General features: G+C 41.9%; 1 protein-coding gene across 7 annotated transcripts in view; it reads right to left on the bottom strand.

Annotated features, from left to right (window-relative positions):
- Nucleotides 1–3,960: 3,960 nt before the first annotated feature.
- Nucleotides 3,961–14,368, bottom strand: part of slc8a3 (solute carrier family 8 member 3) — a 134,618-nt gene continuing 124,210 nt past the window's right edge. For 5 of the 7 annotated variants that reach the window (XM_080871387.1, XM_080871390.1, XM_080871388.1 and 2 more), the window contains 4 exons: nucleotides 14,174–14,298; nucleotides 13,654–13,753; nucleotides 11,702–11,974; nucleotides 3,961–5,208 (listed from right to left, as the gene is read on the bottom strand). In XM_080871387.1, the coding sequence (XP_080727513.1) occupies nucleotides 4,832–5,208; nucleotides 11,702–11,974; nucleotides 13,654–13,753; nucleotides 14,174–14,298 (875 nt within the window). In that variant the 3' untranslated portion in view covers nucleotides 3,961–4,831. The remainder of the gene's footprint in view (nucleotides 5,209–11,701; nucleotides 11,975–13,653; nucleotides 13,754–14,173; nucleotides 14,299–14,368) is intronic. The other 2 variants (XM_080871391.1, XM_080871389.1) reach the window with 1 other exon arrangement.

The following is a 14,368-nucleotide window of genomic DNA, read 5'->3' as shown; positions in this document are numbered from 1 at the left end:
TGCTCTTTCTAACAGGCTTATTTTTATGAAGCAGCAAACAAAGACTTCATTTATTTTGTGAGTGGGAAAGAAAATGATGGATTTATTGAACTAAGAATGATACAAAGAAAAGAAAACAAAAGAAAAGGGAAAAAAGAGTTTTAGATTCTCAAGGAGGCTTTGATTTAATGTTTTCCAAAAAGAGTAATATACAGACATTGACAATAATCCTTGTTAGAAGTTGCTTCTTATCTGCTTATGGTTGTGTTTCCTCAGTGCTGACTTTAAGAAGTGTCAAATATAAATTTGGAAGATTCTGAGGTTTAGAAAAATGCTAACAAAGCAGTTCCTCTACTGCCGGCTCTTGGTTTCTTTAACAGCATCAGGATAAACATTAAACCATAAACAGCAGGCAATTTGAGGTGTGGCTAAACAACCTAATACTCGAAATATGCTTTAAAGCTGCAGTTACATGATATGTACTGAGATTTCTTGTGTTGTCAAACTCAACTTAACACAAGAGCCTTGAAATCTTATCAGAATTCTAATGAAATCATTGGTTTGTTGCTGGATTCCTGGTGATTTAAATGAGTGAAACCAATGTTTGCATATGAACCAGAAAACATTTTTTTTATTTCACAGAAAAAAAGAACAAAACTGTTTAATCTCAAAACACTTTGGAAATTTGCTTTTTTATTTTTGACATCTCATTGCAGGCCAGGAAAACATACCCATCCATTAAAACGTGCCCCTTTTCTGTTACACAAAAACAAAGTTAAAAGAACAGTATTCACCTCATCAATGAAACCTTCCACAGTGTCTTACAACATCATCAACCACTAGTCCAGTTACTGCACGGTGATATTTCAATGCCATCCTATAGACAGAGAAGAAGAAAAAAAGACTGGTGCCTTCAGAAGTGATTTGTATGATTATGTTTTTAAAAAAAAAAAAAAATTTTTTTTACAGACTTAAGACATGTATTAATACGACAAAATGACAGAACCAATTTTGAGTTGCGTCCCCGTGACGACAACAGCATCATCATCGGCGTGCACATCATCTGTGCACACGGGTGTGAAGAGGATGCGCAGCCTGGCTTCGGCACGGCAACATGCACAGCACACAAACACACACTGGCCAACGTTTCAACTCAATAAGTCCTGGCAGATAAAACCAAAAACACAACCAAATGAACAATATAAACAGCCACTAACGGCAGGGATAAAAGGAAGAACACTGGCACTTCCTTTTGTTCATGAATACCTGTTCAACTGAGGACCAAAATATTTCCTGTTGCAGGATTTTTACAAAGGGACAGATAACAAAGTGACCCCCTGTGACTTGCAAAAAAAGAAGAAGAAAGAAATAAAAACTTCACACTTCCACTGGCTCAGACGAAGCGACTGCAGATAACCTGTAGATGAGATGTGAGAGTTGTATTGTCATGCTTTTTACCCCCCAGGACACCCAAACTGTGTCTATGTAAACATACACTGAAAGTTATGTACATTATCTGTTTTGTGTTGCATCTGAATTGGGACAGCAAGCCCCTCCAACTGTCCTCCCTATTGTGCAGCAGTGGACCCATCGCTCTTCATTGAATATATGCGTATGTGTGTTTATATGTAAGAGAGAAATAGTGTGAGGTGAGCATGTGTGGTCCAGGGCCAGGAAAAGAGCATCCGATTCAGCCACGAGACGTATTTACAACACTGCTCACCACAAAGGAAGAACACTGAGGAAGAGGAGGAGAGTGCTGAGAAATTAAAGAAGGAACAACCACAGGGACTGGAGATTGACATCCCCCTTGTGGAAATACAGTGTTACTGCCATTTACTGTCGTCTACTCTAAAAAAACGTTTTTTCTTTCCAATATATTTTTTCTTTATATACTTTAAAACAGATGTTGCATCCCACCTCCTCTTTGGTAATCTCTTGGGTGATTTTAAAATTAGCCAAGAATCAATTCCCACATACACTTTCAAATTATTCAATAAACATGTTTTCTGACACTTTGGGAGTTTCTGTAGTTTTTTAAACTCTTGTTTTAAAAACAAAGCACCAGTCATGTGTTAAACGTAGTTCATTATTAATATCGGGCTACTTTCAAATCCAACCTGGAGCTACCTGCTGCTCTCACGCCCACACCAACAGCTCTCGATGCTGAGCAGTTTCACCCCAAACGGAGAACCGCTGACACTTGCTCTTTACATAGTGACTACAGCAAAAGGAGGCCAAAATTATGCAACACATACAAAACTAATACAGTAATAATAATTCTAAGGAAGGATACATTTGTAGACTTTGGCAAAGAAACATTTAATTACTTCAAAGCTGCACTAATGACCATTTCTTAACTATGAAATAAATTTATGGAAAGTGTATTGAAATGAATGAAGTATTTTAGCAGTTTTAGTAACTGAACATTTGTGCTAAATGCCTGCAATTAATCGGAAATGAAGCTAGCCTTCTGCACACGTCAGGTAAACAAATTTTTCCTTTAAATATTCAGTGATAATTCAAAGAAAGTGAAAACTCTAAAGCTATTACATACTTTATTATTTCAGCCTTCAAGCTCAAGTAGATTATAAAAGATGGTCAAGTCCATGCATGAACTGACCAGCAGGGGGTGACTTTTGTGGATGTATAATGAGCAAGAAGAAAAAATAACCCTGAAATCCTCACTCTGTAACCCCAGTGAACACTTAATGATGAATTCATGGGCTGATTGCTAGTTTCAGGTAATACTAAATAAAACATGAAGTTTATTCTCTGAGTTATCGATGGGGGATTATCCAGGATATCAGGAGTTTGCTGTCAGATGTTTGCTCATCATCTCCTGGTTTGAAACACAGAGAAGACAACAGCAATAATGCCCAGCTCATGTCATCATAACGAGACCAACCAATGGATGATGTGAGGATGGATATGCCCATCATTAACAGTCGACGATGGGCGACATTGCACTCACAACCTGGTGGCTGGTTGCAGATTAGGTACCTAAATGTTCCACTCTAAATATTAGACTTTGTTTTTTATTGGTTAAAGTAATTTCAAGGGTGTCTGTAGACCTCTGTAAATATATGTAGTTTGAATGCTTGAAGGACCTAAAGCAGGGATGTCAAACCCATTTGACATCATAGGCCAAACATAGCCCATTCTGACCTCCAGGCTTTAGTTTGACACCTCTGCTCTAAATGACACGGTTGACATGGATGGATTATAACTCTAATAATAGTCTTTTCTAAACTTAAACTTGTCTGCTTTAACCAAAGAGTCACAGAAAAAAAAATCAGTGAAACCCCACAAAACCTATTACCTTTGAAGGACCTTTTCTAATGTAACCATGTGATGGTGAATGAAGGGCATCTGGTATAGCTAAAAAGCTAAGCGCACAACCAATCCATAGGAGAAAGCTTTTTGTGATTGTACAGATACCTGAAAGAGAGATCTTAGCCAAATTCAGTGGGTATGTGCTCCTGGAAAGCCCTTAATTCCATGATTCCAATCAATTAATGAAGCTTAAAAAAATAGATAAATAAATAAAAGCTCATGCACCATATAAGAAGGAAACGCTCACGTTCTTCAGCAGAGCAAAGAGCTGGTGGTTGTGGGCAGCTGCAGCAAACGCCTTTCCCTCCACAGGCACTCTGTTCAGTCCATAACGACACCTTTTTATTGGCCTTTTGCACATGTACAAGTAGAATTCTCCAGAAGTCGAACTATACAGCAAAGTGCATGGAAGGAAAAGTACAAAAATACCTCTGAATTTATCTCTGCAGCAACACGTTTTTTTGTTTTTTTTCCTATTTTCAGATTTCTGATTGAAAAGGTGAAAACTTGAGTGAGACCAAGATATCAGTAAATAAATAAAATACAATGTCATACTTTTACCTAGGCAAGATACATAACTCTTAGAAATGTGAAGACATCGTTCCATTATATAGTTTATCCCCCACCCTCCCCTCCCACTTAGCCACAGCCTCTGTTGTTAGAGCAGAAGGTGACCACATTTAAACAAATATTCAAAATATACAGAAAATATGGAAATATATTATATATAGATACGTTTAGAGTACGGAAGTAATGTTCAGGGCAGTTTGACCATGTTCACGGTGTCCACCTCTTCCCCTCCTGTTTGAATGGTGACTCGTCTGCCAGTATGAACGGACGCTGTCGCTGCTGATTTTCCTCTTCGTGTAATTTCTGACAACTCTGCCGTGCTCCTTAGGAAACTATGCAAATAAAAATAAATACTATGAATCCATCCCACTGTCACTCAACAACATATTCCCATTTTCACTATAATCATTTGTTACTCCATAGATCTGAAAATAGTTCTTTGATTCCTCTTTGTGTCCTTGTGTGTTCGTTTTTTGTTTCTTTTATTTTTTGCATTTTTATCCCCAAAATACTTTTTTGTTTTTTAAAAAAAGTCATTCTCGTCAGATGTTGAGAAAAATATAGACCTCTGATTAACTCAACCCTCTCCGGATATAAGACTGCAGTCTCTTCCAGTGGAATGCAGGACCACCTATTGGCATCGCCATCTTCTGTACTCGGTGGTATCCCAATCCCAACTGTAAGCACACTCACACAGGCTCAGGGTCGCTCTTTATCAGCCAGGCCTGTCGGCACTAGAGGGCAGGATACACACCTCCAAGCATCCTTACAGAAGGGGTTGAGAGAGGAAGAGGAGTAGGGAGGTGTAAAGGAAAACCCTCTCCTGTCCTTTCCATACAAGATTGACCTAAATTCCACAGTGAGAATTCACTCTTTTACCTCTAAAGTTGTACTTTAAACCCCTGTATGTTTGTATTGTGTCACACTGGAGTCTTTTTTTGTTTGTTTAGAAGCCCTCTATATGACAGTAGGCCTCCAGACTGGAGAAGAGAATGTAAAGAAACCAGAGGCTGAAAAGGAAGGCTGATGTGGCCAGTCTGTGTCCCCGGGGCCCGCCCAGTTCTCCTCCGATGTGGGCCCGGCGCCGGTAAAGCAGCACCGAGATGGCCAGGAAGGCGAAGATGGTGAAGAGAGTGACAGAAAAGGCCAGCGAGCCGGCCTCCACCACAAACGGCTTCCCTTTCATGTGCCAGTAAATGGCCGCCACTGACCAGGCCATGCCGATTCCCAGGAAGACATTGACTGCGTTGCTGCCAGTCACATTCCCAATGGAGGCGTCTGCGTAGGTGTCCTGGACTGCTGCTACTTTACTGGCAAAGGTGTCTGTAGAGAGAAACCATCTGTCATGAATATTTTAATTTGATTTAATTATTTTAAATGTTGTGGATAAATCACAAAAGCTGTGATGGTGAAAGCAGCTGAATTTAAACACGAACTAATTGTGCTGGTGGGCAGCAGATTAGTGACGTAAAGAGGAAGGTAAGTACACTGTAGACCAAGTTATTTCTGCTCCATATGATACCAATCAGTGCAATATCCCCACAGCTCTGGCTATGAGTCATCCACATGTTGTTTAGTCTTTTCAGAGGTTTTGGAGGGGCAGCCAATCAGAAGAAGGCTGCCTTAATGGGAAGGAGAAGGGAGCTAAAACTGCTTATTCTAGACAGAAGTTGAACTGAGGGGCTGCACTAAGGCTCAGTGTAAGATAAATAAAGAAATGAGAATGAGCACAGGACAATGAATAGGCTTTAGAGTTAATGCTCTCTCCTCATTCATTTATGGTAATGGGAAGGCATTTTCATAGCCCTTTTCTAATCTTACAAACCTTTTGAAGCGCAATACAAAGCTCTACAAATTTGATCCTTTTCACATATAAATTCATACAGCACATTTTCTATGCACTTAAGAATTTTATCTATTTGCATTTTGAATTACTAATTAACCTGAGATGCACGCTCTTTATTTTGGACTGTGGGAGGAAACTGTGGCAAATCCACACAATAACAAGGAGAACACGCAAACTCCACAGTGTGAGGCTACAGTGTTGATCACAGCAACAGCTTCAAATAAGCGCAGAAAAAATAAAAACATTTTATGGCATTTCATTTATACGTTTTCTAGAGCAGTACATATATGTGGATAAAAGAGTTAAAAGAGTCTTAACAAAGCTAATCTTAATTGCTTTGACTCAGTACTGGTAACATTAGATTTTGATTGAAATGCTGCTAAATCAGGTTTGATGGGCAGAACTACATGAAGTCAGCTTTTTAAGCAAATCCAAGCATAAACCGAAGGGCCAAAAATAATGACAACAACAGCAAAACACAGAAAAGAAACACCCTCTCAAAGCTGCTGGGATTTCCTGATTATACATAAGGTGTCCGCTGGAGTAAATTTCCTGACGCTGTGGGTAATGACACAGTCGGTAAGTGTTACTTTTCAGTTTGCAGAGTTAAGGCTGCAAAAGAGTGTATTTAAACCCAAACCATGATCTTTTCCTAAACCTTCAGTCCTGTCTGACAAACATCTGACTTACTCCACCGCAACCCTTTCAACTTCTTAAAGCAGACTTTGTAACTCTGCAAAAAAGGCAAAAAAGGACAAAGTAAACCTTGTTAATAACTTCATGTAACAAATCAAAGCATCTGATTTTGATGAAGATTTCTGAGCCGTGTTTAACTGTCATCTAGATTCTTGTAGAATAGCAGTTGATATTTTTAAAAATGGAAACTACGTTTCCCACAAATTGTGAAAGGCTCTTCTGTGAGCCAGGCTTGGTTGTTTTAAAAAAATTTATATCTATCTAGATATATCTATCTATCTATCTATCTATCTATCTACCTCTATCTATATCTATCTATCTCTATATATATATCTATCTCTCTCTATATCTATATATCTCTCTCTCTCTCTCTCTCTATATATATATATATATATATATATATATATATATATATATATATATATATATATATATATATATATATTAGGGGTGCAACGATACACAAAATTCACGGTTCGGTTCGGTTCGATACTTTGGTGTCACGGTTCGATATTTTTTCGATACAAAAAAAATGTTCATGCCTTTTTAATTTGTCATTTATCAAAATTATAAATATATATTTTAACTCAAAAGTACAGTTTTTAAATTTAACCCTAACCCTTGTGCGTGTTTTTTATTTTGACAGCGAATGCGCACCTGCGGACCACTTATGTGCAGCCCTGGTTATTTAGCTCATCATATCGCAGCCACAGAAATTCTTTTGTCCATGAAACCATAAAGCTGCACTTTCTTTTTGCCTTATAGTCTGATTTGTCATAACTTCTCCGTTTTGTGGTAAGCTTTTCTTTGGCTGTCACTTCTTCACCCCGACCTGTCTTATTTGGCTCAGCAGAACTGAAATGCTTTTACACACGCACTCACATAAGCTCAGCGATTCTCTGCGCGATCAACCTCTCACATGTTTAAGCTGCGGGAGATTTCACTTGTCATGTTTGCATAGTAAGCTAACGATTAATAAGACGATGTCAGAGGAATTGGTGCACAAATTATCATCACTCACAGATCAGTGCTGTCGCTCTCTATACACAGTTCACACGATTGCAAAGTGAAAGCAAAAAAACAAGCGCAAATTCAAACGCGATTTCAATATGTCACATATTGACAGTGGCTCACCGATGCCAATGACATAATTACCCAGCTACATTTCTGAAAGAATGCAAAAGCATTGACATATATTTTTCCTACAATAGCCCGACGGGCAGGGAAGAGATAGATTTTGGTAGCCCGACTGAAAAAATCGCTAGCCCCAGGACGTTGGGCTAGCGATATTGCAAGCCCTGTATCTGATTGAGGAATCACTAATCTTTGGAAAAGAGAGTTTATTACAGAGAAATGTCTCTTTCCAAAATAAAAGCTATACTATCCGCTTCTTCTGGGCTATATTCTCAGCAGCATAAGGAGAATCATGTGCTAACAGCTGTCTAAATGACTCGGCTAAAGTTAGTAGCATGCTTGTTGTTTTTGTCTTTGCACTAGGATGATGTCAGCGTAAATGTGCAGTCATATTCGTTGTGTTCCCACTAGTGCTTTCAGGTTAATCTCGTTGAAATGACCTTAACGCCACAACATGGCAAATCTCCGTTAAAGAGCTACCGCCGATCGCCCCGTGCATGGGGCTAGACTGCGCTAACACACTAGTTCCCACCCATGTAATTGAGCATTGCACGGCACATCCAACATACTGTTTTACTTTAGTCCATGACTCGCTTACCTTCAGGGTCATGTCACATGAAAACCAAAATAATTCCAAACGCCAGATCTGAATGAGGGTGGGGGAGGTGCCCTGCGCTCTTCCTTCTGACTATGCTGTCTGTGTTGAGCGCTCAGTGGATCTGCGCTCGAGAGTGCAGCCTAGGCGGAGTAGTCGAATGCAGATTCACTGAGCGCTCAACACAGACAGCATCGTCAGAAGGAAAGTTGATAAAATAAATTACAAATTTTGTATTGTTCGATACATATGCGTACCGAACCGAAAGCACTGTATCGAACGGTTCAATATCGATACGAATATCGTTGCACCCCTTTATTTATTTATTTATTTATATATATATATATATATATATATATATATATATATATATATATATATATATATATATATATATATATATATATATATATATATATATATATATATATATATATATATATATATATATATAAAGCAGCTGGATAGCGTAGTGGTTAAACTACACGCCTTTGGAACAGAGGATCGCAAGTTCGATTCCTGCCTGGGGCGTCTGTATCCAGTAAGGGTCCTAAGGCTAGACCCCCTATGCTAAGCAAGCCTACCGCAGACATGAGCGAGACAGATAAATATGAAGGCATGCCGGCTCGGACGTCGCCCGGATCAACAAGGTCCGCGTCAGGTGTTGAGGAACCAGGGCACCCTGACGAAAAGTGGGCTACTGGAACAAGAAGGCATCGGTGGGCAAGGGACGAAAACAGGGCGTTGTTGGAATGCTATTACGCAAGTAACCCCGGCGGAAGGGGCTACATGAATAGGATGAGGGACCTATGGATTCTTCGATACCCAACATCCACAATGACGGCGAAACAACTAGTAGCTCAGTGTTCCAACATTCGAAAGAAGGGACTGCTCTCACAGCTAGAGATTGACGAGGTACAACACAAATGCTACGGCAAGGAGGAGTCAGGACACCAGGTCAGGGGGGAGATATCATCACCCCCACCCGAGATTGGGTACATAGCCCCAAGTGCGATAGGAGAAGGATCATTGAGTGCGAGAGGAACTGACCTGAAAAATAGGATCATGGCCAAGCTTGAAACCTGGATCCCCCGTAGCCGGTTACCAAGATTACGTGAAGTACCCTCAGAAGGTCTGCTAGATGATGTTAATGCAGCACTACGGGCAATACCTACAACCACGATTACCGACACTAACAAGCTGATCTACAATACGGCAGCAGTGATCAGTGAGATGCTTGGCTACAAGTTGAACAGCCACAAGGGGCAGTACCCTCCATGGAGAAGGAGGCTAGAGGGCAAGATCAAAGTAGCACGGAGGGAGGTTAGCCAACTAACAGAGTTGCAGAAAGGTGCGACAAATAAGGTGCCTAAGAAATACAGCAAGCTGTCCATACCTGAGGCCTTGGAAACTGCCAAGCAAAGACTCACAGCCTTGGCCAGCCGCTTGAGGAGGTACACCAGAGAGATAGAAGGCAGGAGAATAAACCAGCTGTTCTCCACAGAACCAGCAAAGGTGTACTCTCAGTGGCAAGGGAACAATAAGAGAACAGCACCACCAAGGCTGGAGACGGAGCAATACTGGAAGAGCATATGGGAGAAGGATGCAACCCATAACGGCAATGCTCAGTGGCTAGTGGATCTGAGGGCAGACCACAGCGACCTCCCTGAACAGGGTCCAGTAACCATCACAGTGGCAGATATCCAAGAAAGGGTCTCCAGTATGAAGAGTTGGACAGCACCAGGGCCCGACATGGTTCACGCCTACTGGCTGAAGAAGCTGACTGCACTCCACGAGCGTCTGGCAGCACAAATGAACCAGCTGCTAGTTAACGAGAGACACCCGGAATGGCTAACTGAAGGCCGGACGGTCCTGATCCCCAAGGACCCCAAGAAGGGACCGGTCCCCTCCAACTACCGACCAATAACCTGCCTCAGTACTACATGGAAGCTCCTGTCAGGCATCATATCGGCTAAGATGAACAGGCACATGGGTCAATACATGAGCGGGACACAGAAAGGAATTGGCAAGAATACCAGAGGTGCAAAACACCAGCTACTGGTAGACAGAACAATCAGCCGAGACTGCAAGACCAGACTGACCAACCTGTGCACTGCCTGGATTGATTACAAGAAGGCCTATGACTCAATGCCCCACAGCTGGATACTGGAATGCCTAGAATTGTACAAGATCAATGGGACCCTAAGAGCCTTCATCAGGAACTCAATGGGGATGTGGCGTACAACACTAGAGGCCAACTCCAAGCCCATAGCACAAGTCACCATCAAGTGCGGGATCTACCAAGGAGATGCTCTGTCCCCACTGCTGTTCTGCATAGGCCTGAACCCCCTCAGTGAGATAAGAGAGGGAAGGTAGTCAGAACTGAGGGGATTGAACTACCAGAAGGCAACATTGCAGACATAGAGGACAGTTACAAGTACCTGGGGATCCCGCAGGCAAATGGGAACCATGAAGAGGCCGCTAGAAAGGCTGCAACCACCAAGTACCTGCAGAGGGTCAGGCAAGTCCTGAGGAGTCAGCTGAATGGTAAGAACAAGATCCGGGCCATCAACACATACGCCCTGCCCGTGATCAGGTACCCTGCTGGGGTAATAGGCTGGCCAAAGGAGGAGATAGAAGCCACTGACATAAAGACAAGAAAGCTCCTGACCATGCATGGAGGGTTTCACCCCAAGTCCAGCACCCTGAGGCTGTACGCTAAGCGGAAGGAAGGGGGCCGGGGACTGGTGAGTGTCAGCACCACAGTCCAGGATGAGACAAAATGGTGGTGGCTAACCAACCGGACATAGTGGTGGTAGACAAACAGAAGAAGACGGCCGTAGTGATCGATGTAGCGGTTCCGAATGACAGCAATATCAGGAAGAAGGAACACGAGAAGCTGGAGAAATACCAAGGGCTCAGAGAAGAGCTCGAGAGGATGTGGAGGGTGAAGGTAACGGTGGTCCCCGTGGTAATCGGAGCACTAGGTGCGGTGACTCCCAAGCTAGGCGAGTGGCTCCAGCAGATCCCGGGAATAACATCGGAGATCTCTGTCCAGAAGAGCGCAGTCCTGGGAACAGCTAAGATACTGCGCAGGACCCTCAAGCTCCCAGGCCTCTGGTAGAGGACCCGAGCTTGAAGGATAAACCGCCCGCAGGGGCGTGCTGGGTGTTATATATATATATATATATATATATATATATATATATATATATATATATATCATATTAGTGCCACATATAGGACCTTTAATAGCAGAAAATGCTGATGCAGTGAGAGTTTTTGGTTACATATTGTTCCTGTCAGGGTGGAAAATGTCATTTTGGAGTAAATAAGATCAGCAATCTTGATGACAAAGCATGTTTACTGTTGGAGCCCATGAAGTCACAATTTTCATAACAAAAATATGAACCACATATCCATCAAGCGACATAACAAATAATGAACACAATTTCAGAGCCCAGATTTGTATGTAATAAAAATTTGTGTATTGAAAATGACACGTGCTTTTCAAAAACAGTTCCTTCTGCTACTCTTGAACTCACCTGGGACTGAGGTGCCGAGTGCCACAAAAACCACAGCAGTGACTGAGTCCTTTAGGCCAATAGTGCAGCCGAAGTGAGATGCCAGGTCGCCGATGACGGCTGTGAGCAGGCCGATTATAATGATAGAGATGGTGAAACACGCCCAGCCATTCATGTAGTCCGTGGGAGGAACACAAGCAAACAGGACCTTCCAGAAGACGGTCAGGAAGTGCATTACGTAGTCAAAACAGGAAGGAAGCCTTTCTTCCCCTGTGTCATCCTCGTCCTCATCTCCTGGGCAGAAGTGGGGCCGAGCAGGGGGAGACAGAGGGGGAAAATAGGATGACAGGAAGGAGCGGAGGGAAAAATAGCAGCATATGGACAAGGATAAAGAGACAGCCGTGAAGCAGGAGAGATAAATATTAAGTGAGGAGACAGGGAGCAATGAAGAAGAGAGAGACAGAAGATGAAGAAGCAAAGGGGAGTATGACACAGAAAGAAGGATGACAGATGATGAAGCAGAAAGTTGAGAGAGTGAAGAGGATAAAGAACCAAGAGTTGGAAAAAAGGGGTGAGATAAAGGATCCATAAAGTAAGCAGATAAGGGATGACAGAGGGGAAAGAAGAGAACAACATTTACTTAAATGACATCTCAACTTATTTCTCAGTGTGAGACAGAGAGAACCATCTATCTGTTTGTCTGTCTGTCTGCACAGTTGTTTACATAACTAATCACATGGAAGAAACTTAATACATTTGGACACTTAGACATAAAGACAACCTGCTGAAGCTGAAAAGGACGAAAGGACAACAGGAGCAAATACAAATCCAAATTTTAATATTCCAGAGTGATAACGGAGGTCAAGCAAATGCAGACTACTAACACAGGTAGTGCAGAAAACTGGTGGGAAGGGAACAAATTTCAGAAGGATGGATGAGAACTGATGATTACAGATTAAAACAAAAACCTATTGCAACAATAACGTTAAAAAAAAATTTCAAAACTACATTAGATATTAGAAAACTCTCATGAACTCTCCCTAAACCAAACTACGAAGTAATTCTGGGCAGGTTTTAACAAGGTTTCAGATTTACACTCGAAATGTAATTACGTTCTGGTTTGAATGACCTGTTTCAATCACACTGTGTTTTGGTCAATTAGATTTGATGTTTTCTCTTGTTTAGTGAGCGTGTCAGAAGTGTTACCCAGTTAACAGTGACATGGATGTAAACTCTAGCATATTAAAAAAGCAGTGCACATAGTACTATAAATCAGCTGCCCTTGCAGAAACTCTGGGGTAACATAAGAGGGATTTTCAAGGGATGAACGCAGCCCTTTTGATTTGCAGGATGGCCAAGTGGCCAGAGAATGCTCCTTACGAGCGCATTCGGATAAAAGTTTCATCTCAGCAGCTGAAAATGTCCGTGGATACCCTCCTCAGGTGAAGGAACAGGGTACTCTCTGTGTCCCAGCGCCTCAAAGGCAACTTAGCAGAAAGGCAGGGACACTGTCAGGACTCAAAGTGTCAGACTACGTGAACTGCATGCATTTTTCAGCCAGTGGTGGATCATGAAAAAATAAAGAGCATTGCAGGATTTAATATTTCAGCAGCAAAGTGACAAACCAAGGCCTTCATGGCGCTCACTGTTGTGGCTTGACGTGATAGATGAGGTATGTGTTATGTACAAGACATTATTCAAGAGCTTTGCTTTCACCGATATGAGTTTTTGCAAACAAATAGTGGCGTCTATATTTTTAGACTGAAGACTGCGGCAAAGCAAACAGTGCTGCCAGAGTCTTCGCCTGATTAGACTCTTTCTTTATGTTAAATAATTACACAGAAAAACGCATAAAAGATAAATGGCTTGGCTTTGTATACCTTTTGCCTTTATTGTCATACATAGTCACATATAACATCTCATACTGAAGTAAAGTTTGGGTTTTACAGCCCACTATGAGCGGATTACATTACCTGCACTGACTGTAATGGCCTCCATGAACTGCTCTCTCCAGGAGTTTGTTCCCACCACCAGAGCCAGGTTGGTCTTCTTGATAAGCTTATCCACTGTGCTCTGCATGACACGACACCAAAACACAAATCAAATCCATCCGTTATTTAGCCCCAGAGTTTTTACTCTGCATCCATGGAGCCTCCTGAAGAAAAATACTCGAGCTTCACCACACGATGGCAGTGCTTTCCAATCCCTGATGACAAAAACCCGTTTAAAGCATGATAAAAACACACACACACACACACCAGAAACAAACATGGAGGGTATATTTGGAGGGCAGAGGATGCATTAAAACCAAATCACCTCCAGAAATAAATCTATGTGGGATGGGAAGCCTCGGAAGAGAAGCTGAAATTAGAAATATGTAGCTGTTCTTTTATGCAAGGTCGCAGCTGGATTAGTTATTATGATCTCTGTCTTACTACAACAACCATGTATGCGAAGCTATCTTCACCTTGTTTGAAGAGTAACCTTTCCCACCTTAAATTCATACGATTCCTCAATAATGACTTCTAGCTTGGAGTGCTCTCCCAGCACCGGCTTCCCCATCTCCGCGATGCGCTTGGCTTCCTCCTCGTCAGAAGTCAGCTTCCTGTCTGGTACATCTGAGCAGACGGTGCAGGAGGGAGCAAAAGACAAAGGAATCAAAGTGAGAAAGATGACAATCAGAACAAG

This window comes from Rhamphochromis sp. 'chilingali' (genome assembly GCF_963969265.1).
Source record: "Rhamphochromis sp. 'chilingali' genome assembly, chromosome: 21".
Classification (NCBI taxonomy): Eukaryota; Metazoa; Chordata; class Actinopteri; order Cichliformes; family Cichlidae; genus Rhamphochromis; species Rhamphochromis sp. 'chilingali'.
The sequence above is the reverse complement of the archived record's forward strand: the minus strand, read 5'-3'. Positions and strand labels throughout refer to the sequence as shown.